The sequence below is a fragment of the Convolutriloba macropyga genome, chromosome 1 (genome assembly GCF_964194025.1).
Source record: "Convolutriloba macropyga chromosome 1, txConMacr16.3, whole genome shotgun sequence".
Classification (NCBI taxonomy): Eukaryota; Metazoa; Xenacoelomorpha; order Acoela; family Convolutidae; genus Convolutriloba; species Convolutriloba macropyga.
This window is the reverse complement of record NC_134468.1, coordinates 66,990,217-67,015,703: the sequence shown is the minus strand read 5'-3', so window position 1 is coordinate 67,015,703 and position 25,487 is coordinate 66,990,217. Positions and strand designations below refer to the sequence as shown.

The window sequence follows — 25,487 nt, the reverse complement described above, 5'->3', positions numbered from 1 at the left end:
TTTTTTGTCATTTTCTGAGTTTAACTATCTTTATGGCCAACGAAACTTATTAAATGTTGCAGATGAGTTACAAGACAGAAATCCACAGAGGAAAACTGAATTTGAACATTTTTTCCAGACTTATTTTCGAAAAATATCTTTAAATTTTTCATTTGAAGCATTTTTCACATTTCTTTTTAAAGGATCTGTTCTTTTCGAGATTATCTACCTTTAGTGTCAAATTAATCTCCTTCAAGTCTTTTGCGTGAGTTAATGACTATATTGCATTGTGTCATAAATGGCCTTCAGGTTAAAAGCTTCAAGAGTTTTAGGAATAATCGTTTTTTTTTGTTTCTCAACTTTCGAGATTTTGTCTTTTTGGCTGGGATTGTTCAATTGATCTGCAGGTACATTAGGCCTGTTTTTCATTCAATTCCTTGGATTGTATTTCAGGACTTATCCTGCTATGTTTTTTTACTTCGTCGAACTTTTTTTCGCTTTGCTCATTTTGCCGCTTTTTCGATATTTTGCGTGAAATCTTTTTGACTTCTCTAGGCTAGTTGCACTCTTCTGTCATTCTGCTCAAAGTCTTTTTAAACAGCAGCTGCTCAGCAAAGCATTTCAAAATGAAGAGAGTCAGTATAAAAAATCAAAGTCAGAAATAGAAAGGGGATAAAGCCCATTTTTAGATGCCAGGTACTTGAACTTTGTTCTCGTAAGTTTCAGTTACTATCTATAATGCTTATTGGTGTTTATACTTGACCCTGTAACCTCTCACTGAGAGACAGGAGTATGTTCAATTACGAAATGACATCAGAATAAATCGCACTTAAAAATGTTTTTATACAAAAATCAATTTTTGTTGATATTTTCTTTTCTTTCAATCCCAATAGAGTTACGGGAATCAACGGCGGCTTTTTTCCGGCAATTTGCCGGGTATGTTCTGATTTTAGAAATTGAAATTTTGTTAGAACTCTTCAAATCTGGAATCTAATAGTAATTGTCACTGCTTTGAAGTTCATCTCAGATGTTTTGAAATTACATACAGTTGTTCCTGTATTCGTCCATCTATCTATGTTTTTGACTAATTTTTACTAACAATTTTTAGCGGCGTTTTGACACTAAAAGTCAAATAAATGTCTTTTCAAAATCCCAGTAAATGACTCTTACTGTATTTCAAAATCCCTGTCAAATCGGAGAATTTAAATTGTATTGGAGCGCTGTTTTAAATATCTGTTCTTTTCAGAACACTTCGCATATTTCGTCTAGTATATTTTTGATTCCCACAGACGTTTCATTTTTCGCTCACTCTGCTAAATTCGTTTGTAAAGAGGATTCGAGATACGGGATATATACATAGACCGGCTTTGGATGCTCACTACTTTCAAAATCATAATTGCACAGTCTTCGTTGTATATTCGTGATAGCGGTTTTTCGAACTGTGGTTTCTCTCCGTCAAGCTGTTGGATATTTTTAATAGCCGCCGTCAGCCTCTCAATGGCTAATCTTTAGAAGCTCTCCTTTTTTTACGACTCGAAGAGGAGCATTTGTTTTCTCTCGGTCTTTTTTTACAGGAAGTAGTTTTGTTCACGCGGCATTTGGACCTTACAGCGATAGTGAGAAAAGCTGTCAGGGTGAACAGATTGTCGCTATGCGAGAGAAGTTGATTGAGCATGCGCTGCGTTGTGATCGACTTTGAAAAAAGTTCTTGAGAGAACGGCGCATATAGATAACCTTTTTTTTTATAGATAACCGAACTAATCAAAAAGCAGAGAAGAGAGAGTGATTGTCTGTTCGTATCGATGAAAACAATCGCAAATATTAAAAGCGAGAAAAGTAGTTGTGAAAAAATTTTGTTAATATCGAAATATTTTTATCACGTCGGCTTTTTCGTTTTTTTTTAGTTTTCATTCCAACTTTTCAATCAAAGGTGTTTCTCGCAATTATCTAATTTAGTAGTAGTGTGTTTGGAAGCACATTTGACCATCGTCTTTTTATTACAATTCAAAGAATTTTACAATTCAAAGAATTTGAATTGTATTGGGGCGTTGTATCTATTAATATCTGTTCACACATTTTCATGATTTTTGAAGTCAAATTGGATTAGTGATTTTGGTCAAGCCGAAACAGGATGTGGAGCGAAAAATGAGTAGTTTTGCGGCGTGAAATGTTTTCACTCTAATTTTAAAGTAGAGTGAGAAAACGTTGTTTGAACAAAAATTTTAGTCTTGTTCCTCAGTGGCCAGCAAAGCATTTCAAAATGAAGAGAGTCAGTATAAAAAATCAAAGTCAGAAATAGAAAGGGGATAAAGCCCATTTTTAGATGCCCGGTACTTGAACTTTGTTCTCGTAAGTTTCAGTTACTATCTATAATGCTTATTGGTGTTGATACTTGACCCTGTAGCCTCTCACTGAGAGACAGGAGTATGTTCAATTACGAAATGACATCAGAATAAATCGCACTTAAAAATGTTTTTATACAAAAATCAATTTTTGTTGATATTTTCTTTTCTTTCAATCCCAATAGAGTTACGGGAATCAACGGCGAATTTTTTCCGGCAATTTGCCGGGTATGTTCTGAATTTAGAAATTGAAATTTTGTTAGACTACTTCAAATCTGGAATCTAATAGTAATTTTCACTGCTTTGAAGTTCATCTCAGATGTTTTGAAATTACATACAGTTGTTCCTGTATTCGTCCATCTATGTTTTTGACTAAATTTTCCCAACAATTTTTAGCGGCGTTTTGACACTAAAAGTCAAATAAATGTTTTTTCAACGATTTTTTCTAAACGATTTTTTCAAGAATGTAGTTCAAGAATGTAGATTCTTACCGTATTTCAAAATCCCAGTCAAATCGGAGAATTTGAATTGTATTGGAGCGCTGTTTTAAATATCTGTTCATTTCCGAACACTTCGCAGATTTCGTCTGGTATATTTTTGATTCCCACAGACGTTTCATTTTTCGCTCACTCTGCTAAATTCGTTTGTAAAGAGGATTCGAGATACGGGATATATACATAGACCGGCTTTGGATGCTCACTACTTTCAAAATCATAATTGCACAGTCTTCGTTGTATATTCGTGATAGCGGTTTTTCGAACTGTGGTTTCTCTCCGTCAAGCTGTTGGATATTTTTAATAGCCGCCGTCAGCCTCTCAATGGGGCTAATCTTTAGGCGCTCTCCTTTTTTTACGACTCGAAGAGCAGCATTTGATTTCTCTCGGTCTTTTTTTACAGGAAGTAGTTTTGTTCACGCGGTATTTTGACCTAACAGCGATAGTGAGAAAAGCTGTCAGGGTGAACAGATTGTCGCTAAGCGAGAGAAGTTGATTGAGCATGCGCTGCGTTGTGATCGACTTTGAAAAAAGTTATTGAGAGAACGGCGCATATAGATAACCTTTTTTTAATAGATAACTGAACTAATCAAAAAGCAGAGAAGAGAGAGTGATTGTCTGTTCGTATCGATGAAAACAATCGCAAATATTAAAAGCGAGAAAAGTAGTTGTGAAAAAATTTTTGTTAATATCGAAATATTTTTATCACGTCGGCTTTTTCGTTTTTTTAGTTTTCATTCCAACTTTTCAATCAAAGGTGTTTCTCGCAATTATCTAATTTAGTACTAGTGTGTTTGGAAGCACCTTTGACCATCGTCTTTTTATTACAGTTCAAAGAGTTTTACAATTCAAAGATTTTGAATTGTATTGGGGCGTTGTATCTATTAATATCTGTTCACACATTTTCATGATTTTTGAAGTCAAATTGGATAAGTGATTTTGGTCAAGCCGAAACAGGATGTGGAGCGAATAATGAGTAGTTTTGCGGCGTGAAATGTTTTCACTCTAATTTTAAAGTAGAGTGAGAAAACGGTGTTTGAACAAAACTTCGCTTTCTTTCTAGTGGTTTTTTTGTTCACATGCGGCAATTTCACTTTGATGTTTACTGTTTTTTCGATATTTTGGATCGAATTTTGTTTCTAAATGGTTTTTACAATCGATTCATTGTTCTTTCTTGTCAATGGTATTAAGGGTTCCTAAATCGATTCATTCTCCTAGACAAGCAGGTCTTGCTCGTTCGTTATGGTTGATAGTTTTTTAAATTTTTAGGAAAATTGGCTAAGTTCGAGCAAATTGTTGCCGATTTTTGTATCTTTTTACGGTTTTTGACTTTCTTCTGACCTTACGCGTCCTGCTCTAATTTTCCTCAGTCAATTCTAATTTGAAAGTTACTCTTTAGGTGTTGCTACTATGAACTGACACTGTAAATCTAATGGCAATTTTCTCAAACATGAATTACTTAACTGTTTATTTTTTTCAGTTTTTTCTTTGCAGTCAATTGATTTTTCTCTCCCTCGTTTTGGACGAGTGACTGATCTGGCAGAAAAGATTGTAAAAATTGTTTGTCGATTAATGGTGGGCAGAATTGTGAAAGCTAAACAAACTCTGACAACACAAAACATCCGAAATCCATTTTTCTGAGAAAAGAAATTGGATATTTGCGGCATCGATCCTCGTACCTCTCGCATGCTAAGCGAGCGCTCTATCATCCCCTTGATGCGAAAAATATTAAGTGCCCGCGAAATCGACAGTTTTTATTGAGACACCAGTTATTACAATCCAAGAATTGGATTGTATTGGTGCTTCGTCTTTTTGCATTCCAAAAATTGGATTGTATTAGTGCTGTCTTTTTTTAAAGATCTGTTCACATATTTTCATGATTTCTGAAGTTATAATGGAGTAGTAATTTTGGCCATGTCGAAACAGGAAGAGGAGTGAAAAAGCGAGTGATTTTGCGGCGTGAAATTTTTCCGCTCTAATTTTAAAGTAGTGAAAAAACTGTGTTTGAACAAAAATTCGCTTTCACGCTAGTGGATTTTTGTTCAAATGCATTTTAGGCCTAGTTTTTTGTTTGAACCAAATTTCCCTTTCTCGCTAGTGGTTTTTGTTCTTATGCTGCATTTTGTCATTGATTTTCTGTTTTTTTATTCTCTCTATATCTGATTTTTTTTGGAAATGGTTTTCCCAATTCACTCATAATCCGTTTTTTGTTTAGTCAATGAAGATACTTTGAATTGTACGTCGGTTCTTGTCATGCTATTTTTTAATTCGCTTTACCTTTCGATCACGTTTTTCTTACCTCACTTGATCACGTTGACTTACCTCACTCACTCTTTCAACTAAATGAATTTTGAATTCTTTAACACATTGAATTATGCAATATAGTGATTAAGTTCAATGTCAAAAGGGCAAAATGAAAAGAAATTAGATAAACCGATAAAGCCCGGTCATTTGTCATATAGCAGTAGTTATCAAAGTTCATTAGAGTGATTGATGGCTGACAATAGTATTAGGTTTAACAGTTTTCAGTTTAGAATCTGAATTAAGTATAGTTTTAGAATCTAACTGAAATTAGATCACTTTTTGACACTGAAAAAAATCGATCAATTTCTATCTCCTATTTTTTTCTTTCTGTTTCAGTCATGACCTGCATCAACGGCGGCTTTTTTCGCAATTTGACGGCTATGCTATTAATAGCCACCTTCAGTCTCTCAATGGCGATTATTTAGGTGTTCTCCTTTTGTTAGAGTTCAAGCGATTTGAACTGTGTTGAGACGCTGTCTTTTTTTACGACTTGAGGAGCAATGATGTTCTAATTTTTATCCGGCGGCTTCTATTTTTAGAGGATGAGAGAGAAAAGTAGGCGTGGAAAAAAGTACGGGTGGAAATAGAGAGCGAGAAAAGTAGAGGCGGAAGAGAGAGAGAGAGAGAGAGAGAGAGAGAGAGAGAGCGAGAAAAGTAGGGGCGGAAAGTATGGGCGGGGGTGTTCACAATTTTCCATGATCTTTGAAGTCAAATTGAAGTGATGATTTTGGTCACACCTAAATAGCGGAAAAGCAAAAATGAGAGAACAGGCGAGTGATATTGTGACATGGTATTTTTAATCACTAATTGAAAGACGGAATTTGAAAAAACTCCTTTCTCGGTCGTGGTTTTTGTTCACGTGAATTAATTAAAGACAGTTTCTAATTTTTTTTTCCATTTTTTTCTTAGTCCATTTTAGGTTTTTTTTGTTCAATTAATTAAAATGCTTTGAATTGTTGTTCTGGTTCGATTCTATTGAAAATTTTTTACGATCTTTCTATCGTGTTTTCAATACGTCAAGGACAAAAGGCAAAACTACAAGAAATGGGATAAATCGAGTAAACGTGATCATTAAGTCATAGTGCATTAGTTAACGAAAGTTCAGTATAGTGCTTGCTAGCTGGCATAAGCGTAATAGCATTCAGTTTTATATCTAAATTAAATTTAATTTTAGGGTCAAACTGAAATTGCACCACAAATTTGAACAGCTTTTTTATCTGATTTTTTAATTTCAATCCAGATGTGCCGACATTTTGCAGGCTCTGTTTAAAAATGTCATAAAGTTTTTCTTCATTTTGACTTCTGAACAATCAATATTTAGAAAATTCAAACTCCTAACGTTGAAAAAATGTTAAATTATGCAATGCTCACAACGAAAAATCAAAAATCTTTCTTTTGCTGTTTCCATCCCGATGTGCGTCAAGCGGGTAAACGACGGTTTTTTCCGGCAATTTGGCGTCTGTGTTTTTATAGGTAGTTTTTGCCTTCGATCTGGTTATGGTCGCTCTTTAAGAGCTAATTCTATTTCTTTAACAAAAGATTTTTTTTCAGTTAGGTTTTAACATTTTCCAATGGTTGCTGCAATTTTTCTATTTGAACAAAATTTCTCATTATTTGAAATAGATATTGAAAAAGATTTGTTCAATAGTTTACCCTGGGATACTTGTAAGATTTTGCCAGGTTTTGTATTTTGTCCTTAAGAGTACGGTCAGTAAAACCCATTTAATTTTAAAACTTTCAGATGTTTTTGCACCAATTTTGTGAATTTTTAAACTGATTTTGCCTAAGTCTTTAATAAAGGAGTAAAGATATCTATAGATTGTAACCTTATGTAGTTGATAAATAGACGCCGTCAGCCTCTCACCGGATTTTATTTAGGTGCTCTTTTTTAATTCGCTTTACCTTTCGATCATGTATTTCGTTTTACATAAGACACGATTTTCACGTTTGACTCGTGACTTGTCTCATTCACTGTTTAAACTGAATGGGTTTAAATTTCCTTCACGCATTGAATTACGCAAAGTAGTGAATACGGCTGGTGTCAAAAAAGCAAAATTAAAAGAAACTAGATAAACTGATAAAGCCCGGTCATTGGGTCATATTTCATTAGGTTATCAAAGTTCAATAGAGCGGTTGCTAGCTGACCTTAGTATTAAGCTTAATAGCTTTCTGTTTATAAGCTAAACTAAGTATAGTTTTAGAACCTAACTGAAGCTGCGCCACAAATTAAAACTTTTTGAAACTGAGGAAATGATCATCTCCCTTCTTTTTCTGTTCAAATCCTGAAGTGAGCCAAGCGCGTCAACGGTGGCTTTTTTCCGGCAATTTTAGGGCTATGGTATTTTCAGTGTTTTCTCTGGGATTTTAAGTTCGATGTTTTGAAGATTACTTTAATTGCAGTTTTTAAGGCTTCGTGAATTGTGGCTATATTATTAAAATGCCAATTGACTTAAACAGACAGTTTAATTGTTAGCGAGGAGTTTTATGCATGTTTTTGTAATTCTTATTTTTTTGGATCTTCTTATCTTTGTTGATCTTATCTTAAATTGAGAGTCTCCAAAAGTCCTACTAAACTTGTTGTATGCTGCTAATTTTTTAGATCTTTTTATACCAAGCTAATAAAACGACACAATTTTGTTGTCATCATGCAGCTTTTCTTTCGAGATCGCTAGAGTTCTAGCTTGACTGGTTGCTAATACTTCGGTCTGCCATCACATTAAAAACTATTTAAAACTAGTTGTAAATTTCGAATCTGTCAGTAATTTTCTAGACGTTTTATTGATGAGTTTTGGAGAATCAAAGACTTTGATTCGGATTAGAAAACAAATGATAATTTACTTTGCTGACCTGAAGATGTTTAGAACTTTGATAATAAAAACAACAGAACGTTTTTTTTGTGGAATAGGTTCAAAAACTTACTAATTCGCGCTGTTTTTCTTTGGTCTCTATTGATCTCTTAATTGCAATCCACTACAATGTCGCGACTTTTAACAATGCCATTTTAACAAGCCTAATTTAAACGCCGAAGACCTAACAGGCTTAGGAATTGATTGTATATGAACTCGAAGGGCTAACGCTTATTAGCGAGCTTCTTTTTTAACTGTTTGAAAATGTGTCGCCGTGTTGTTTTAAAACTTTTGGTACATTTAGTTCTTCAAATAGGGTGACAATAAATCAAACCAATAAGTTTATTATTGCCTGTCCTATCATTCAACGAACTGAATCTATAAGCTGAAAAGGTTTAAGAAAGAGTGCATCGCCGGAGAGCTCGCTTGCAAACAACTGCTGAAATTTTTTTTCATTGAATAAATGTATGCTCATGAAATCTGGTGAAGGTATTATAGTTAAATCACATTTTGCCTAATCACAATTCTCCGCTTTTCTTTCAAACTCAAAATCCTTTTAATCATTTGATGTCTAAAAGGATGCCGAGTATTTCATTGTTAAAAGGCAAAGGTACTGCGGCAATGCTTCCGCTCTTTGACAATTTTCCGTAAAAATATTACAATTTCAGGCTCGCTGTTTTCGAGAAGCGGCATTTAGTGGTGCCAAAATCGATGCGAATTAAAATAGGATTTGAAAGAAAATTGGATTGATTTTTAAACGAAACTGCTTATGGGAGTGATTAGCGGCATGTTGCAAGTCAGCTCATATAATTTTCTCTGAGATGATCGTTTATAATTAGCAATTGACGGTTTACGCCGTTGTTTGATCAATTCAACTGTATGTTGTAAGCAGTTTTGAACTATAATGTATAACAGGAAAAATTAATTATGAAGGGGAACTTGAATTTGAAGACGAACAGAAGAAGAAAATTCAGTTTTGTAATTTGAAAAGATAACTTCTTAATGAACGGCAATGTAATAAAATAATCATCAAAATGTTCATGCATTGTTGCGAATCAGACAGCTGAATCCGACTTTCCAGCCTGTTATTTGCTTATTGTGACCAGTTTCTCTTTTTAAAAATGCTCAAGTTGCTCCCTTCTTAAAAAAAGTTTGTATCTATTGTTTGGGCTCTGTTGGTCGTTTTGCTCGATCAAATCCGCTGCACGAAAGAGCAAAGTCTGGTTGCGTTTTCCTTAAATGTTACCAGTGGTGTGTAATAAGCTCCAACGACATCATTTTAATCTCAGCTGGGAAGTTATTGTTCAATTTGAAAAGATATTGAAATTTGATAAATGAATTTGCTTAGGTTGGCTGTACTCTGTCCAAGGTTCATTTCGTTAACAAAGTAATTATCGTTAATTGTAATATTATAAAAATATAATGATAACCATATCTAGTAGTTTCAGGGAAAATCAAGAAACATATCGATTAATTTTTAGGAAAAGATATAAAAGCTTTTTTTCAGCAGGACAAGTTTTCGAGAGTGTCTAAATTTTTTGAAGTTTGATACCCTAATGTACCCACTGGATTTTATTCAAAAATTATAATATTCAACATTGTTTTCTTCCATAATCAATTGGGATAATCCCCTGAGGTAAATGGAAAGTCGAATCATCAATAAACTCATAGAAGAAGTGTGATATATCGCGAAGATCATAACTTAGAGTTCAAGTTAAAATTTCGATATAAACAAAACTTTCTTAACTGATGGTGGTGACGTAAATTTATTTAATGGCTATTATATTGAACCGAATCGTTGCTTCAAATTTGTTCATACCACAAGTTTATCAGTGTACATAAACCATAAATTTGAGCGATTAATTCTATTTTCCCACCATCAGAGCTGACTATAAACCAACTCGATGATGCTCCCTGTAGATATACCAATAACACGTTCTCAGATTAAGAGAAGAGAACAATGTGTTAAGTGCACTAATACTTGTTATATACGGCCAGGGGAAAAATGGGTTCATACTTAGGTTGTAAATTAACAACCAATATCAGTTTATCTTTATCCAGACGGTTTTGTAAATTTTCGTACTGATAGCGACTCTAAATACCTGTGATTTTTTGTACTTTTAGGCCATTTTGAGTTCAATGATTAAAATAATAAAACTCTTGTTACTCGTGCTCGAGACCACGACAAGGAGGTTTTTCGTGCTTATGGTCTTTGGTTTTTGATGCACTCTCGCTTGACTGTTTTTGTTCTGACAAATTTGGCGCCAAAATTGTAGTGAATACGCCCGAGGGCATGACTTTGCTGTATGGTCATTTGCGTGATCAAATTTTCAAACGTGACTTCATCACTAAAAATGATTTTCGCTCTATGAAACAATAGCTTAATTTGAATTAGTTTAAGGTCAAGGAAACTCTGTAATCAGAGTCCCTGATAAAAAAGGCTTCTGCTGATTGAAAGTGGACTGGTCATATCGCTAATTTTTCCACAATTTTATATTTCGCAGCTTTTCCGGCGATCTACTGGCAATGTTTATAATTTCAAGCATTTTTATAAGAATACATTAGGCATGCGGCATGCTGTTCAGTCCCTGAAATTCAGTTTCGTTAGGGGTACAGATTGTTATCCCGAACATTTTTTTGTGGTATGAAAATTTTAAGTTAAGCAGTTTAGAGTTCTGAAATGATTAATCCATTCTTTATTGCAGCGGAGGCCTGCACTTCGCGACCATGGCTTTTTTCAAACTTTGGCTTTTTAGAAGATTTTCTTCGGGACTGATAAAGATTTTGTTTTTTTATTGGCATTGCTCAATTATAAAAGGAATTTTTGTTCTCATTTAAAATAATCGACAGTGGGAGCTATGTCTTCTATTTTCGTGTTTTATGTACCAGGTATATTTCTTCTAGGTTTGTTAGGTTTCTTGATTTTAAGGTAAACCTCTTTTAAGGTCAATGCAGGATACTTATACAGAGGAGGCTGTTTGAGCTTTGTTACAAAAGTTAAGTTTTATGAACCTTTATTCGAAATGTTTTTTTTATATAGGTATTATAAATTGCATCGGCAATTTAATGAAATAGTTCTGTATCTGTTGTAATCTAGATTTTATGTCTCATTTATTATCAGTTTCGGCGGTGAGATCAACTTATGAGATCAACTTTTACGATTGACGACTGAAAAAATTTTGTGGGAGAATTTTTTGCGAGGTTTCTTCAAAGTTGTTTTGAAGACATAAAGAAAAATTAGTTTTTATATAGCTGCTTTAAAAAAAAATTTGCACCTAGTTTTCATATCAGGTATTTTACGGGTGAAATAAAAATTCTTAAAAGTCGCAGCAAATTTTGGGATGCTGTTTTTCTCTTTTTGGGATCTTAAATTGACATCTTTCTACTGTTGCTATCAAAAATAGGTTGGTTTTGTTGAACTCGAGTCTTTCGTATTATTTTTTTCACTAGCTTTGTCTATTTTGTTAGGGAATTTCAATAGTATTGTGAATGATCCTCGAGTGCTCGAGCAATTTGACAAATTTTACTTTTTGTTCGAAAAGTTTAATTTTTTAGCTGCAATTTTTATGACAAGTCAACGTTTTTTATTGGGCCATAGCTGAGCTGAGCTATTATTTCTCATGGTTTTTCATTTGGTTTTCAAGATCGACATCCCAGCTGATGGTAATGTACTTGCACCAATTTTACAAATAGTTAACAACAACTTACAGGTTAGTTTGAATCCCGACGAAATCTTGATTGCCCACCCACTAAAAAATGGAAACATTGCGCCTATTTTTGTTCAATTTTTGTATTTGCAACAAAGGGACATAATACTGAAACGTGCTTCGTGGTTAGGAGGTCTGAGAAATTCGATGGGGAATCCTATTTTCATTCATGAACGACTGGCGAAAAAGGATGTTATCATCGAAAAAAAAGCTCGAGAACTGGACATTCACTATAAGATTAAGAAATCGCACTTATGGGCTTTTGATGATGAAAGATATCAACCAGTTGATGACATCAGCGAGCTCCCGGATTATCAAAGGAGACAACAAAAGAATTTGCAAACTATACAAAATGGTACTCCATTCATGAATAACAAAAGAACCTATACTTTTTTGCCTGATATGGACGCAACAAACAATGGAAATGATATACCTACGAAGAAAAAACAATTTATGTACGGTGTTTCATTTCAGCGAAACAAAACTTATGCATCAAAAAACTAACATTCACAGTCTTGCTTGTTAATATCTGGTCTCTAAACAAACACCTTGAGGAACTTCAGGTTTTTTTGCAAACATTTGAGTACCTACCAACTGTGATTTGTCTTGTTGAAACATGGATACAAGAGGGTTCTCATGAAGAACACTTCAATATATCAGGTTATCAAAAATAATTTCTAAAAACAGGGTGGGAATTGGTGGAGGAGTAGCCACGTTTTGCAGGGAGGATATTCTCTTAGAAAGCTTTGTAACGAACTATGATGAGAGCCTAGGTATAAAAATTAGAACAAATAACGAAAACTATACTTTGATTACATACTATGTTCCCCCTGTGTTCAATGAAAATCAGTTCTTGACTGAATTTGACAGCTATCTTGAGACTATGGTGGATGCGAACCAAAATCTTATCATATGTGGAGACTTCAATATAGATCAACTATCTCTTACTCGAATAAAAAAAGCGATTTGAGGATTTTCTCTAGTAATGGTATAAACCTAATGGATTCGGGTATAACTAGAGAAACGTCAACAACAAAATCATCCCTCGATTTATTTCTGACAAATATCAACTAAAATATGATGAGAGCCTAGGTATAAAAATTAGAACAAATAACGAAAACTATACTTTGATTACATACTATGTTCCCCCTGTGTTCAATGAAAATCAGTTCTTGACTGAATTTGACAGCTATCTTGAGACTATGGTGGATGCGAACCAAAATCTTATCATATGTGGAGAAAAATTAGTTTTTATATAGCTGCTTTAAAAAAAAATTTGCACCTAGTTTTCATATCAGGTATTTTACTTGTAAATAAAAATTCTTAAAAGTCGCAGCAAATTTTGGGATGCTGTTTTTCTCTTTTTGGGATCTTAAATTGACATCTTTCTACTGTTGCTATCAAAAAAAGGGTGGTTTTGTTGAACTCGAGTCTTTCGTATTCTTTTTTTCACTAGCTTTGTCTATTTTGTTAGGGAATTTCAACAGTATTGTGAATGATCCTCGAGTGCTCGAGCAATTTGACAAATTTTACTTTTTGTTCGAAAAGTTTAATTTTTTTAGCTGCAATTTTTATGACAAGTCAACGTTTTTTATTGGGCCATAGCTGAGCTGAGCTATTATTTCTCATGGTTTTTCATTTGGTTTTCAAGATTTCCTTACATCACGCTAACTTCAAATAAAATTTTGTTCATTCGTGAATGATGTGCTTCTTTCAAATTGACTTTCCTCACTCTCAATATGACTTACTTTATTTATTTTACTTTAAGAATCCCTAATCTAATTGAAGGTAATTTGAGGATAGCTTTTGACTTAAGATTAATTCAAGTTGAGACATCCGTTTTTTATCGTTTTTTTGTTCTTATTTAGTCCAGTAGTTTTTTGAGACTACATGTCTACGAAGCAGTCGCAGCATTTTTCTGGCACTCTGCCTCTCAGCTTTGATTAATTTGATTTGCTTTAGTCGTTCTCCCTATACATAGATTTCTTATAAAGGGCATGAGGTTGCGTTCTTTGCAGAAATTGTGTAAATCAATGTCAGGAAATTTTTGCACCTGAGAATTATTTCGGGACTGTTAAAAATTTCGGTCTCAGAGAACGAAAAGAAAAAAATAGAACGGTTCCTGGTGGACTCTGATCAATCTGCTGAAATATTTTTTATAGTTTACCGTATGTCGTTTTTTAAGGAATTTTTGCGGATTTTTGGAGAATGTGCAATTATTCGGTCAATATGAACCCTTGTTCCTCATTCTGATATTATTTTTTCAGGGTTTTTGCAAGAAAAATAATATTTAATAATTGCGATAGATGGCTGGATGATCTATTGTCTGACTTCTAGGTTTTTTATATCCTTGTCAAGTTTTTTTGAAACCATATCACATCACGGCACGCTGGCGTCAAATCAGCCTTTGTTATTTGGGTTATGCGGTGTTTAGACAGCTGGGTGCGTGATGTTTTCGTTTTCTTTGTTCGTTTTAAAATGAGTCTTTTTGTTCATAAGAGTCGATGAATTTTTGGCGTAACTCACTCTCAAATGGACTTTTCTCTCAAACTGCCGCTATCCACTTGACTTTGGGAATTTAAGTTTAAATGAAAATGCCTCAATCTGATTGAAGTTTTTGTGAGGGCAGTTTTTAGAATCAAGACTGAAGTTGAAATCAAATTACGGCATCAAAAAACATTTTTGGACTGTAAATAATTTCATCTTTGCTTTCCGTGGGGGCAATAAGGTTTCTGATAAACTTCATGGAATTTGATACGGATAGTTTTCTCTTTCATAAACTATAGTTTTTTCAGATTACGAAATTACAATGATAAAAAACAAAGGTTGATGTGAAAATAAGAAACAACGTGAGCTCAGATTTTCAAAAAAAGCAATGGCTTATCGACACCTGATGCATATTAACGCGCAATTAAACTCATTCAACACACAACAACGTGAGCTCAGATTTTCAAAAAAAGCAATGGCTTATCGACACCTGATGCATATTAACGCGCAATTAAACTCATTCAACACACAGGGAAACAAAGCAGCTGCTCTTTCTTGCTCTTTTTATGCCATTCAAAAGCTTTGAAATTCACGTCGCTTTATTATCAAAATGGCCAACCAAGAGAACTTTACTACAGGAAACATTTCCGAATTGAAACAAATTATTGAAAAACTTACAAATACTGTAACAAAGCAAAATCTAGTCATACAAAATCTTACGGATCGTCTCGAAAAACTTGAGAATAACCAAATTACTTCAGAAAATAACATTTATCAGTTAGAAAACGATTAACAGCAGTAGAAAGATATCAAAACAGACTCTTTCTTATTTTTACTAACATCGACATCCCAGCTGATGGTAATGTACTTGCACCAATTTTACAAATAGTTAACAACAACTTACAGGTTAGTTTGAATCCCGACGAAATCTTGATTGCCCACCCACTAAAAAATGGAAACATTGCGCCTATTTTTGTTCAATTTTTGTATTTGCAACAAAGGGACATAATACTGAAACGTGCTTCGTGGTTAGGAGGTCTGAGAAATTCGATGGGGAATCCTATTTTCATTCATGAACGACTGGCGAAAAAGGATGTTATCATCGAAAAAAAAGCTCGAGAACTGGACATTCACTATAAGATTAAGAAATCGCACTTATGGGCTTTTGATGATGAAAGATATCAACCAGTTGATGACATCAGCGAGCTCCCGGATTATCAAAGGAGACAACAAAAGAATTTGCAAACTATACAAAATGGTACTCCATTCATGAATAACAAAAGAACCTATACTTTTTTGCCTGATATGGACGCAACAAACAATGGAAATGATATACCTACGAACAAAAAACAATTTATGTACGGTGTTTCATTTCAGCGAAACAAAACTTATGCATCAAAAAACTAACATTCACAGTCTTGCTTGTTAATATCTGGTCTCTAAACAAACACCTTGAGGAACTTCAGGTTTTTTTGCAAACATTTGAGTACCTACCAACTGTGATTTGTCTTTTTGAAACATGGATACAAGAGGGTTCTCATGAAGAACACTTCAATATATCAGGTTATCAAAAATAATTGCTAAAAACAGGGTGGGATTTGGTGGAGGAGTAGCCACGTTTTGCAGGGAGGATATTCTCTTAGAAAGCTTTATAACGAACTATGATGAGAGCCTAGGTATAAAAATTAGAACAAATAACGAAAACTATACTTTGATTACATACTATGTTCCCCCTGTGTTCAATGAAAATCAGTTCTTGACTGAATTTGACATCTATCTTGAGACTATGGTGGATGCGAACCAAAATCTTATCATATGTGGAGAAAAATTAGTTTTTATATAGCTGCTTTAAAAAAAATTTGCACCTAGTTTTCATATCAGGTATTTTACTTGTAAATAAAAATTCTTAAAAGTCGCACCAAATTTTGGGATGCTGTTTTTCTCTTTTTGGGATCTTAAATTGACATCTTTCTACTGTTGCTATCAAAAATAGGTTGGTTTTGTTGAACTCGAGTCTTTCGTATTCTTTTTTTCACTAGCTTTGTCTATTTTGTTAGGGAATTTCAACAGTATTGTGAATGATCCTCGAGTGCTCGAGCAATTTGACAAATTTTACTTTTTGTTCCAAAAGTTTAATTTTTTAGCTGCAATTTTTATTACAAGTCAACGTTTTTTATTGGGCCATAGCTGAGCTGAGCTATTATTTCTCATGGTTTTTCATTTGATTTTCAAGATTTCCTTACATCACGCTAACTTCAAATAAAATTTTGTTCATTCGTGAATGATGTGCTTCTTTCAAATTGACTTTCCTCACTCTCAAGATGACTTACTTTATTTATTTTACTTTAAGAATCCCTAATCTAATTGAAGGTAATTTGAGGATAGCTTTTGACGTAAGATTAATTCAAGTTGAGACATCCGTTTTTTATCGTTTTTTTGTTCTTATTTAGTCCAGTAGTTTTTTGAGACTACATGTCTACGAAGCAGTCGCAGCATTTTTCTGGCACTCTGCCTCTCAGCTTTGATTAATTTGATTTGCTTTAGGCGTTCTCCCTATACATAGATTTCTTATAAAGGGCATGAGGTTGCGTTCTTTGCAGAAATTGTGTAAATCAATGTCAGGAAATTTTTGCACCTGAGAATTATTTCGGGACTGTTAAAAATTTCGGTCTCAGAGAACGAAAAGAAAAAAATAGAACGGTTCCTGGTGGACTCTGATCAATCTGCTGAAATATTTTTTATAGTTTGCCGTATGTCGTTTTTTAAGGAATTTTTGCGGATTTTTGGAGAATGTGCAATTATTCGGTCAATATGAACCCTTGTTCCTCATTCTGATATTATTTTTTCAGGGTTTTTGCAAGAAAAATAATATTTAATAATTGCGATAGATGGCTGGATGATCTATTGTCTGACTTCTAGGTTTTTTATATCCTTGTCAAGTTTTTTTGAAACCATATCACATCACGGCACGCTGGCGTCAAATCAGCCTTTGTTATTTGGGTTATGCGGTGTTTAGACAGCTGGGTGCGTGATGTTTTCGTTTTCTTTGTTCGTTTTAAAATGAGTCTTTTTGTTCATAAGAGTCGATGAATTTTTGGCGTAACTCACTCTCAAATGGACTTTTCTCTCAAACTGCCGCTATCCACTTGACTTTGGGAATTTAAGTTTAAATGAAAATGCCTCAATCTGATTGAAGTTTTTGTGAGGGCAGTTTTTAGAATCAAGACTGAAGTTGAAATCAAATTACGGCATCAAAAAACATTTTTGGACTGTAAATAATTTCATCTTTGCTTTCCGTGGGGGCAATAAGGTTTCTGATAAACTTCATGGAATTTGATACGGATAGTTTTCTCTTTCATAAACTATAGTTTTTTCAGATTACGAAATTACAATGATAAAAAACAAAGGTTGATGTGAAAATAAGAAACAACGTGAGCTCAGATTTTCAAAAAAAGCAATGGCTTATCGACACCTGATGCATATTAACGCGCAATTAAACTCACTCAACACACAACAACGTGAGCTCAGATTTTCAAAAAAAGCAATGGCTTATCGACACCTGATGCATATTAACGCGCAATTAAACTCATTCAACACACAGGGAAACAAAGCAGCTGCTCTTTCTTGCTCTTTTTATGCCATTCAAAAGCTTTGAAATTCACGTCGCTTTATCAAAATGGCCAACCAAGAGAACTTTACTACAGGAAACATTTCCGAATTGAAACAAATTATTGAAAAACTTACAAATACTGTAACAAAGCAAAATCTAGTCATACAAAATCTTACGGATCGTCTCGAAAAACTTGAGAATAACCAAATTACTTCAGAAAATAACATTTATCAGTTAGAAAACGATTAACAGCAGTAGAAAGATATCAAAACAGACTCTTTCTTATTTTTACTAACATCGACATCCCAGCTGATGGTAATGTACTTGCACCAATTTTACAAATAGTTAACAACAACTTACAGGTTAGTTTGAATCCCGACGAAATCTTGATTGCCCACCCACTAAAAAATGGAAACATTGCGCCTATTTTTGTTCAATTTTTGTATTTGCAACAAAGGGACATAATACTGAAACGTGCTTCGTGGTTAGGAGGTCTGAGAAATTCGATGGGGAATCCTATTTTCATTCATGAACGACTGGCGAAAAAGGATGTTATCATCGAAAAAAAAGCTCGAGAACTGGACATTCACTATAAGATTAAGAAATCGCACTTATGGGCTTTTGATGATGAAAGATATCAACCAGTTGATGACATCAGCGAGCTCCCGGATTATCAAAGGAGACAACAAAAGAATTTGCAAACTATACAAAATGGTACTCCATTCATGAATAACAAAAGAACCTATACTTTTTTGCCTGATATGGACGCAACAAACAATGGAAATGATATACCTACGAACAAAAAACAATTTATGTACGGTGTTTCATTTCAGCGAAACAAAACTTATGCATCAAAAAACTAACATTCACAGTCTTGCTTGTTAATATCTGGTCTCTAAACAAACACCTTGAGGAACTTCAGGTTTTTTTGCAAACATTTGAGTACCTACCAACTGTGATTTGTCTTGTTGAAACATGGATACAAGAGGGTTCTCATGAAGAACACTTCAATATATCAGGTTATCAAAAATAATTGCTAAAAACAGGGTGGGAATTGGTGGAGGAGTAGCCACGTTTTGCAGGGAGGATATTCTCTTAGAAAGCTTTGTAACGAACTATGATGAGAGCCTAGGTATAAAAATTAGAACAAATAACGAAAACTATACTTTGATTACATACTATGTTCCCCCTGTGTTCAATGAAAATCAGTTCTTGACTGAATTTGACAGCTATCTTGAGACTATGGTGGATGCGAACCAAAATCTTATTATATGTGGAGACTTCAATATAGATCAACTATCTCTTACTCGAATAAAAAAAGCGATTTGAGGATTTTCTCTAGTAATGGTATAAACCTAATGGATTCGGGTATAACTAGAGAAACGTCAACAACAAAATCATCCCTCGATTTATTTCTGACAAATATCAACTAAAATCAATGCATAGTAAATTCTATCAGTTACGACATCACAGATCATTATCCAGTATTTTTCTGTCTAACAAAAAGTATGATAAAACCCAAGATAAATGCACCTAAACGTCGCAGTATGTCTGCCTTCAACAACAGAATACTGTTTGAAAACTACAAAAAGGAACTGGAAAACAACTTAATCAGATTTCAGAACAACAATACGGATCAAACTTTCAACGCATTTTGTAACTGTTTACATTTTGTAGTCGACAAACACCAGCCTTTGGTTGAAATAAAACAAAAGAAAAATAGGAATCAATGGGTCACAAATTGATTAAAAAATCGTTTTGCGAAGAGAAACAATGCAAGAACAAAATGGTTGAGAACAAAAAATAACATCGATAAAAATAGATATCTTCAACTGAAAGGCAAGAGCACTCAAATCATGAACGACGCAAAAAAAAAGTTTCATACAAAACAAATTTCACAATTGTTGTAGGGAATCAACGAAAATGTAAAAAATCATAAACAAATTGATAGGCAGGAACAGCAGAAGTGATGTGAGTTATAACCTTGTTTTCAATAAGATTGGAACTGATGACCCCAGTACCATAGCTGATTATTTCAATGAACATTTCGTAAATGTTGTAGATGAAATAGTAAGCAAATTACATCAAATAAGCTTTCCTTCATCTAATTATGCTGAAGAACAATCTATGATGCTACATGAAACAAATGTAGTAGAAGTGCTTTCACAAATAGCTAGCCTACAAAATTCTTTTTCGCATGGTGTGGATCTGATCACTAACACCTTCATTAAGAGATTTGACAGAACTTTAGCCCCATTTTTAGTTAAATATATCAACGAATCTTTTTTGAGTTTTCCCAAACAGCCTAAAACGAGCAACTAGCCAACCGCATTTGAAAACGGGATCAAAAACTGATGCCAATAACTATCGACCAATTTCGATTTTGCCGTTTTTTGGAAAAATATTTGGAAAAATTATGAAAATCAAAATTCTCGACTACATAGAGAAATTCAAAATTCTTGGTGAAAATATGTTTGGTTTCCGCAATCGGAGATCAACAGTTGATGCACTCGTAAATGTAGTGGAAAGTATAAGGTTGGAAAAAGAAAAAGGGAACGATAGCACCACGGTCTTCCTAGATTTGAAAAAGGCATTCGACACTTTAAATCACTCGCTGCTGTTGAAAAAATTAGAAAGCTTTGGAATTAGTGGTCAGGTTTTAAGCTGGTTTTCTTCATATCTCAAATCAAGAACAGTGTGTTCTATGGAAAAATAAAATATCGAAAGAACTAATAGTAAAAAGGGAGTTCCTCAAGGTTCTGTTCTGGGTCCTGTATTGTTTATACTGTACTTTAATGACTTTGTGGACGCTTGTAAATTATCCACTCCGTATTTATTAGCCGATGACACCAGCCTCCTTTTCAAAAGAAGACCAACTTCGGAAGAATTACTTACTGAAATTCATTCAGTTTCACACTGGCTACATCAAAATAAATCGGATTTAAACGAGTCAAAAACTTTTGTAATGATTTTTTTGAAACTAAAGCAAACACAAACATTCAAAATTGCCCAGTTCAGAAGTGCAATACGTACAAGTATCTAGGAGTAATTTTAGACACGAATTTAACTTTCGAAGCACATGTGGAATCCATTTGTTTAAAATTAACGAAGAAATGGATCGGAATAATTGCAAGGCTAAGGAGAACTTGCAGTCGCAACACCGTTTTGATGTTCTACGGTGGTACCAATTTCTGAGTATGGACTTCTTATTTATGGTGGAACAACGTTAAATAAGCTTCAAGAAATTGAACGGTTACAAAAGAAAATTTTGAGAATTGTCTTTAGAAAGAAACCAAATGACTCCATCTTTGAAACTTTATTCGAGTTCAAAGTTTTGACAATTTGTGAACTATACATAAAACATCTGCTTTCATTCAGCCTTAAATCATACTTTGGGTTACATTCAAACAAAATGGTGAATGAGATTTTGACCGCAAATCAAAGTTTTTCGTACAATACTCGCTCGAAAACCACTCGCATTATACAAACAAAAACCTCAAAAAGAATCTCAACTCGGACATCTTTGGGTTATCGGGGTAGAATTTTGATAAATTTTCTACTGAAACAAAAAATACTACCTCAGCTTGAACAAGAGACCATGTCCTGTATAAAAGTTAAAAAACCTAGTCAATGCACTTCAATATAGCTTGATCATTCAAAACGATACGCTAAAAAAACTTGTCTTAATAGAAAATCTGGGCGCTTAATTAAGATACGTTAGTATTTGCAAGCGTCCACTCGTGATGAAACTTTGGATTTATATATTTTTAGTGGATTCTGCTGAGTCCACAACTTCTGCGTGCTTTATAAATTAACAGGAGAAATTCAAATTCAATTATTTTCTCAAAACGTGAACACTAAGAAACTGATGATGTTTTACAATAATACTACACAAATATAGAGGATGAGATATCATTGAAACTCATTGATAAATCAGGACCAAATAAATGTGATCGGTTAAAATGGTAGCTATTTTTTCTTGTGTTCACTGCTCAAGATCCACGCCTTACAATCAACGGATATTTTGTGTTATAGGGTGCGGGTAAGACAAACGTGGCCCTGTTGACCATGTTGAGAGTAATTGGCAAGAACATGGACATGGAGGCCAGGATCAACACAGACCAATTCAAGATAGTCTATATTGCACCTATGAGGTCACTCGTACAAGAGATGGTCGGAAACTTTTCTGCGGTTAGGAATCGTCTTTAGTAGTCATCAAATATTTTTTGCAACCCCCAGCCCCCTCCTGTGATCGTATAACTCACTTCACGTCTAAGTTTCCATAAAGTAAGTTCATAACCTGTCATGGTATAGTCGGTAAATTGTATAAATCGTTCTGAAAGAATGTGCTCCTAACACATACGCCCCCTCGCTGCAGCTTAGTGGGGCTTTAACTTTCAGACCAGCACTTGCTATAACGAGAACTATTTTTCATGTCTATAATGCCACAGACAAAATGTGAGCATTGTAAAGATCTTAAAGATCTAAAGGGTTGCTGTTCAGAGATTGGAGTCTTACGGCATCAAAGTGTCCGAACTGACGGGAGACCACCAGCTGACCAGGGAGGAGATCCAGGCCACCCAAGTTCTGGTTTGCACTCCTGAGAAGTGGGATATCGTAACCCGCAAGGGTGGAGAGAGGACCTACACTCAATTGGTGAAGTTGATCATCATCGACGAGATTCACCTCCTGCATGATGATAGAGGACCTGTGTTGGAGAACATTGTAGCAAGGTAGGTTTTAGTGACTCGCGACAAATTTTTTGTCATATATTCTGATCCTCATGTTGCAGAGGAAAAAGGTTGTCATTTACCACTTTCGATACTGGCCCCCCAGTTAAGTTACTTTGCTTTGGTCTATTTGCTGATATTCGCTGTTTAGAACAATCCGTAACATCGAGAACACGCAAGGAGAGGTTCGTTTGGCGGGCTTGAGTGCCACCCTGCCCAATTATCAAGACGTGGCCACATTCCTGCGTGTAGAACCCTCTACTGGACTGCACTACTTCGACAACTCGTACAGACCATGTCCACTGGAGCAGCAGTACATTGGTTCGCTGAAGTTTCGTCCCAAATATCTTGATTGTACTTCGTAACAGAGTTTTTAGGAAAACATTTCTTTAGAACTATTAAACGCGTAACGTCATGATATTGCATTTTAAAGGGCACTTAAATAGATAGAATGTTTAGGGATATTTTTGAGCAGATAGTTTAAGTTGCTATATTGGGGGCACGAAGCCTCAATGGAAGGTAAAAATTTTGGTCTATTTATTAGCTCCAACTGCTATCATAGTACCAAGTGTTAATAGTAATCATGCAGGTCTGTATGTCTGCAGCATCCTCTTGTCGATAAGTGGCAACAGTTATGACCTCATTTGTATTTTGAAGAAATTAATTACATGTCTCAAATCAGTGGTAAGTGGAAATTTTGATTAAGCTTTTGACCTTAACCAACGAGTGACGTAAAAATCAGGTAGTAGTGGATAATGAGAAATTGCAACATCTAGTAATAGATAATTCCTATTTAGGTGTGACCGAGAAGAAAGCAGTGAAGCGCATGCAGTTGATGAACGAGATAGTGTATGAGAAGATAATGGAGAGGGCTGGAGTTTGCCAGGTGTTGGTGTTTGTTCACTCTAGGAAAGAGACAGGGCGCACTGCCAGGGCTATCAGAGATGCATGTCTGCAGAATGAGACTCTGGGCAAATTCCTAAAGGTTTGTGTGGTTGGAATAAACTTAAACACAAGTTATCAGATCTTTGAAAGGAAAAACGAATCAGTAAACGGTTCAATGGTTCAAATGGACGTAATTAAAGGGAATATAATTAAATTTAAATGGACGTAATTGAAGGGACGTAATTAAATGTAAACAGAGAAAATGCAAACGTCCACCTGATGTTTGGGTTTTCTTTAGCGTACTACTTTCATGTCAAGGTTCAGTTTGCTCAATTGTGGTATTATAGCTGCAAAGTTGTAAGCTGAGCGGAGCTATATTGCGGTGATCTTGGTTTTTTACGACTCGAAGAGGAGTATTGGTTTTCTTAAGGTTTTTTTTACCAGAAATACTATTCGTTCAGACGATGTTTTGACTTAAAAGCGAAAGTGAGTAAAACTGCCGTGTGAACTAATTTTCTGAGCGAGCGATGCGTTTAGTGAATGACTTTTTGACTTTGAAAAGTAGTTTTTGACTGAATGGCACATATAGATAACCGTTTTTAGTGGTTTTTTCGTCTATGTGGCCCAGTTTTTTTTGCTTGTAATTTGGTTTTTTTTGTAGAATTGACTTTTATTTGATGCTATATTGAAATGTAAACCTGGGAAATTGATACCGCAGTGTTTTGAAGAGCCCGAAAATGGGGTTCCAGTTCAAAATTAACATATATTTCTTGAGTTTTTAAGTTATTTTTTGACTTTTCTATTAATTTCTTCATTTTTGGTTCATTCTTGCAGCCTTCTTTTTTTTGTCAAAAATGAGTTAATATGTCAACTTCCCTTCGGGAATTAATGTACTCAACGCCTCTTTCTACCTTGATGTAATTTTTTTTTATAAAATTGTACATATGCTTATCCGATTTTGGTAGTTTTTCTCAATTTTCCTGTTTTTGTCTGTATATTGGGTTTAATCACTAGGAATATTATTTTTGTGCAGCATGAAGGACTTGAATTTTGGTTTAAAAGAATTCAATTATTTGTTAGCCTTAAGGTTTTGAAAAACAGTTACATTTTTTTCATAAATGCAGTCTTAAAAATTTTTCGACCATTTTTTTTTTACAAAATGTTTCAATGTGTCGTATGTTCGAGTTCTGCTTTTCTTTTTTTGTTCTGTTTAGGAGGTTGGATCTTTGTCTCGGGTGACTCGTTGTCTTTTCTATGTCTCGAACATTGAACAATGAAATAAATGTATTCGTTTTTCTTGATTTTTTCAATTTGATTTTTAAATTTCAAAAATCAAGAATTTGTCTTCGTTACGGCGTTCCTTACCTTGTGTCCATACTCTTCACATTCTAGTTTTTATCATTCTAGATTTGTCCTGACACCTGCTTGTATACTGTTTTTTTTTTAAAAATTTTTTCACTTAATAAAAAATTGAATGATTTCAGCTTTTTCTTAGACTTTCGTCATTTCTTTGGTTTGCAATTGATTTCATTTTTCATAAATTATTCCTGAGACTTTGCTCGAAAATTTTTTCCAAATTCTCTATATATTACTATTTATTGCAATTTTCTTGAGGCCTTGGGGTTGTTTTTAATAATTGTTTGCCTTTGATTATTATTATGTTGCTTGTCTTTTCTATGGTTAATTTAATTTTTGAATTAGTATGAAATCATGTTGTCTGGAATATATACATCGAGGAAATATTATATGTTGTTTTTTGTTGTTTTTGTCTTTATTTCACTTATTAGAAATCTAATTGTGAGTAATTTTCTGATTCTTAAATTGTTTCATTGCATTCTTTTAAAAATTTAATTTAGTTTCTAAGATTTATCTGCCGTTTGCTTTCGTGACCTTTGAGATTAGAATCTTGAATTATTTGAGGGCAATTGTTAGCCCTGTCAGTCTTTTCAGCCTATCAGTATTTTGGCCATCCAAATTATTTCGGAGCTTTTTTAACGTTACCAAACGTTTTCAATAATATAAAATTTTCCCGCATTTTGTTTTTCTTGGTGATAGTGGTTTCATTTTCACCTATTTTTAGATCAGACCTGGGGAGGCAATGAG

The 25,487-nt window shown here is 34.2% G+C and overlaps 1 protein-coding gene across 1 annotated transcript in view; it reads left to right on the top strand.

Annotated features, from left to right (window-relative positions):
• LOC142341807 (U5 small nuclear ribonucleoprotein 200 kDa helicase-like) overlaps positions 1-25,487 on the top strand; it is a 252,374-nt gene that overhangs the window by 61,308 nt on the left and 165,579 nt on the right. The window contains exons 11-14 of the mRNA XM_075393052.1: positions 21,805-21,960; positions 22,273-22,502; positions 22,651-22,820; positions 23,297-23,484. Of these exons, the coding sequence (XP_075249167.1) occupies positions 21,805-21,960; positions 22,273-22,502; positions 22,651-22,820; positions 23,297-23,484 (744 nt within the window). The remainder of the gene's footprint in view (positions 1-21,804; positions 21,961-22,272; positions 22,503-22,650; positions 22,821-23,296; positions 23,485-25,487) is intronic.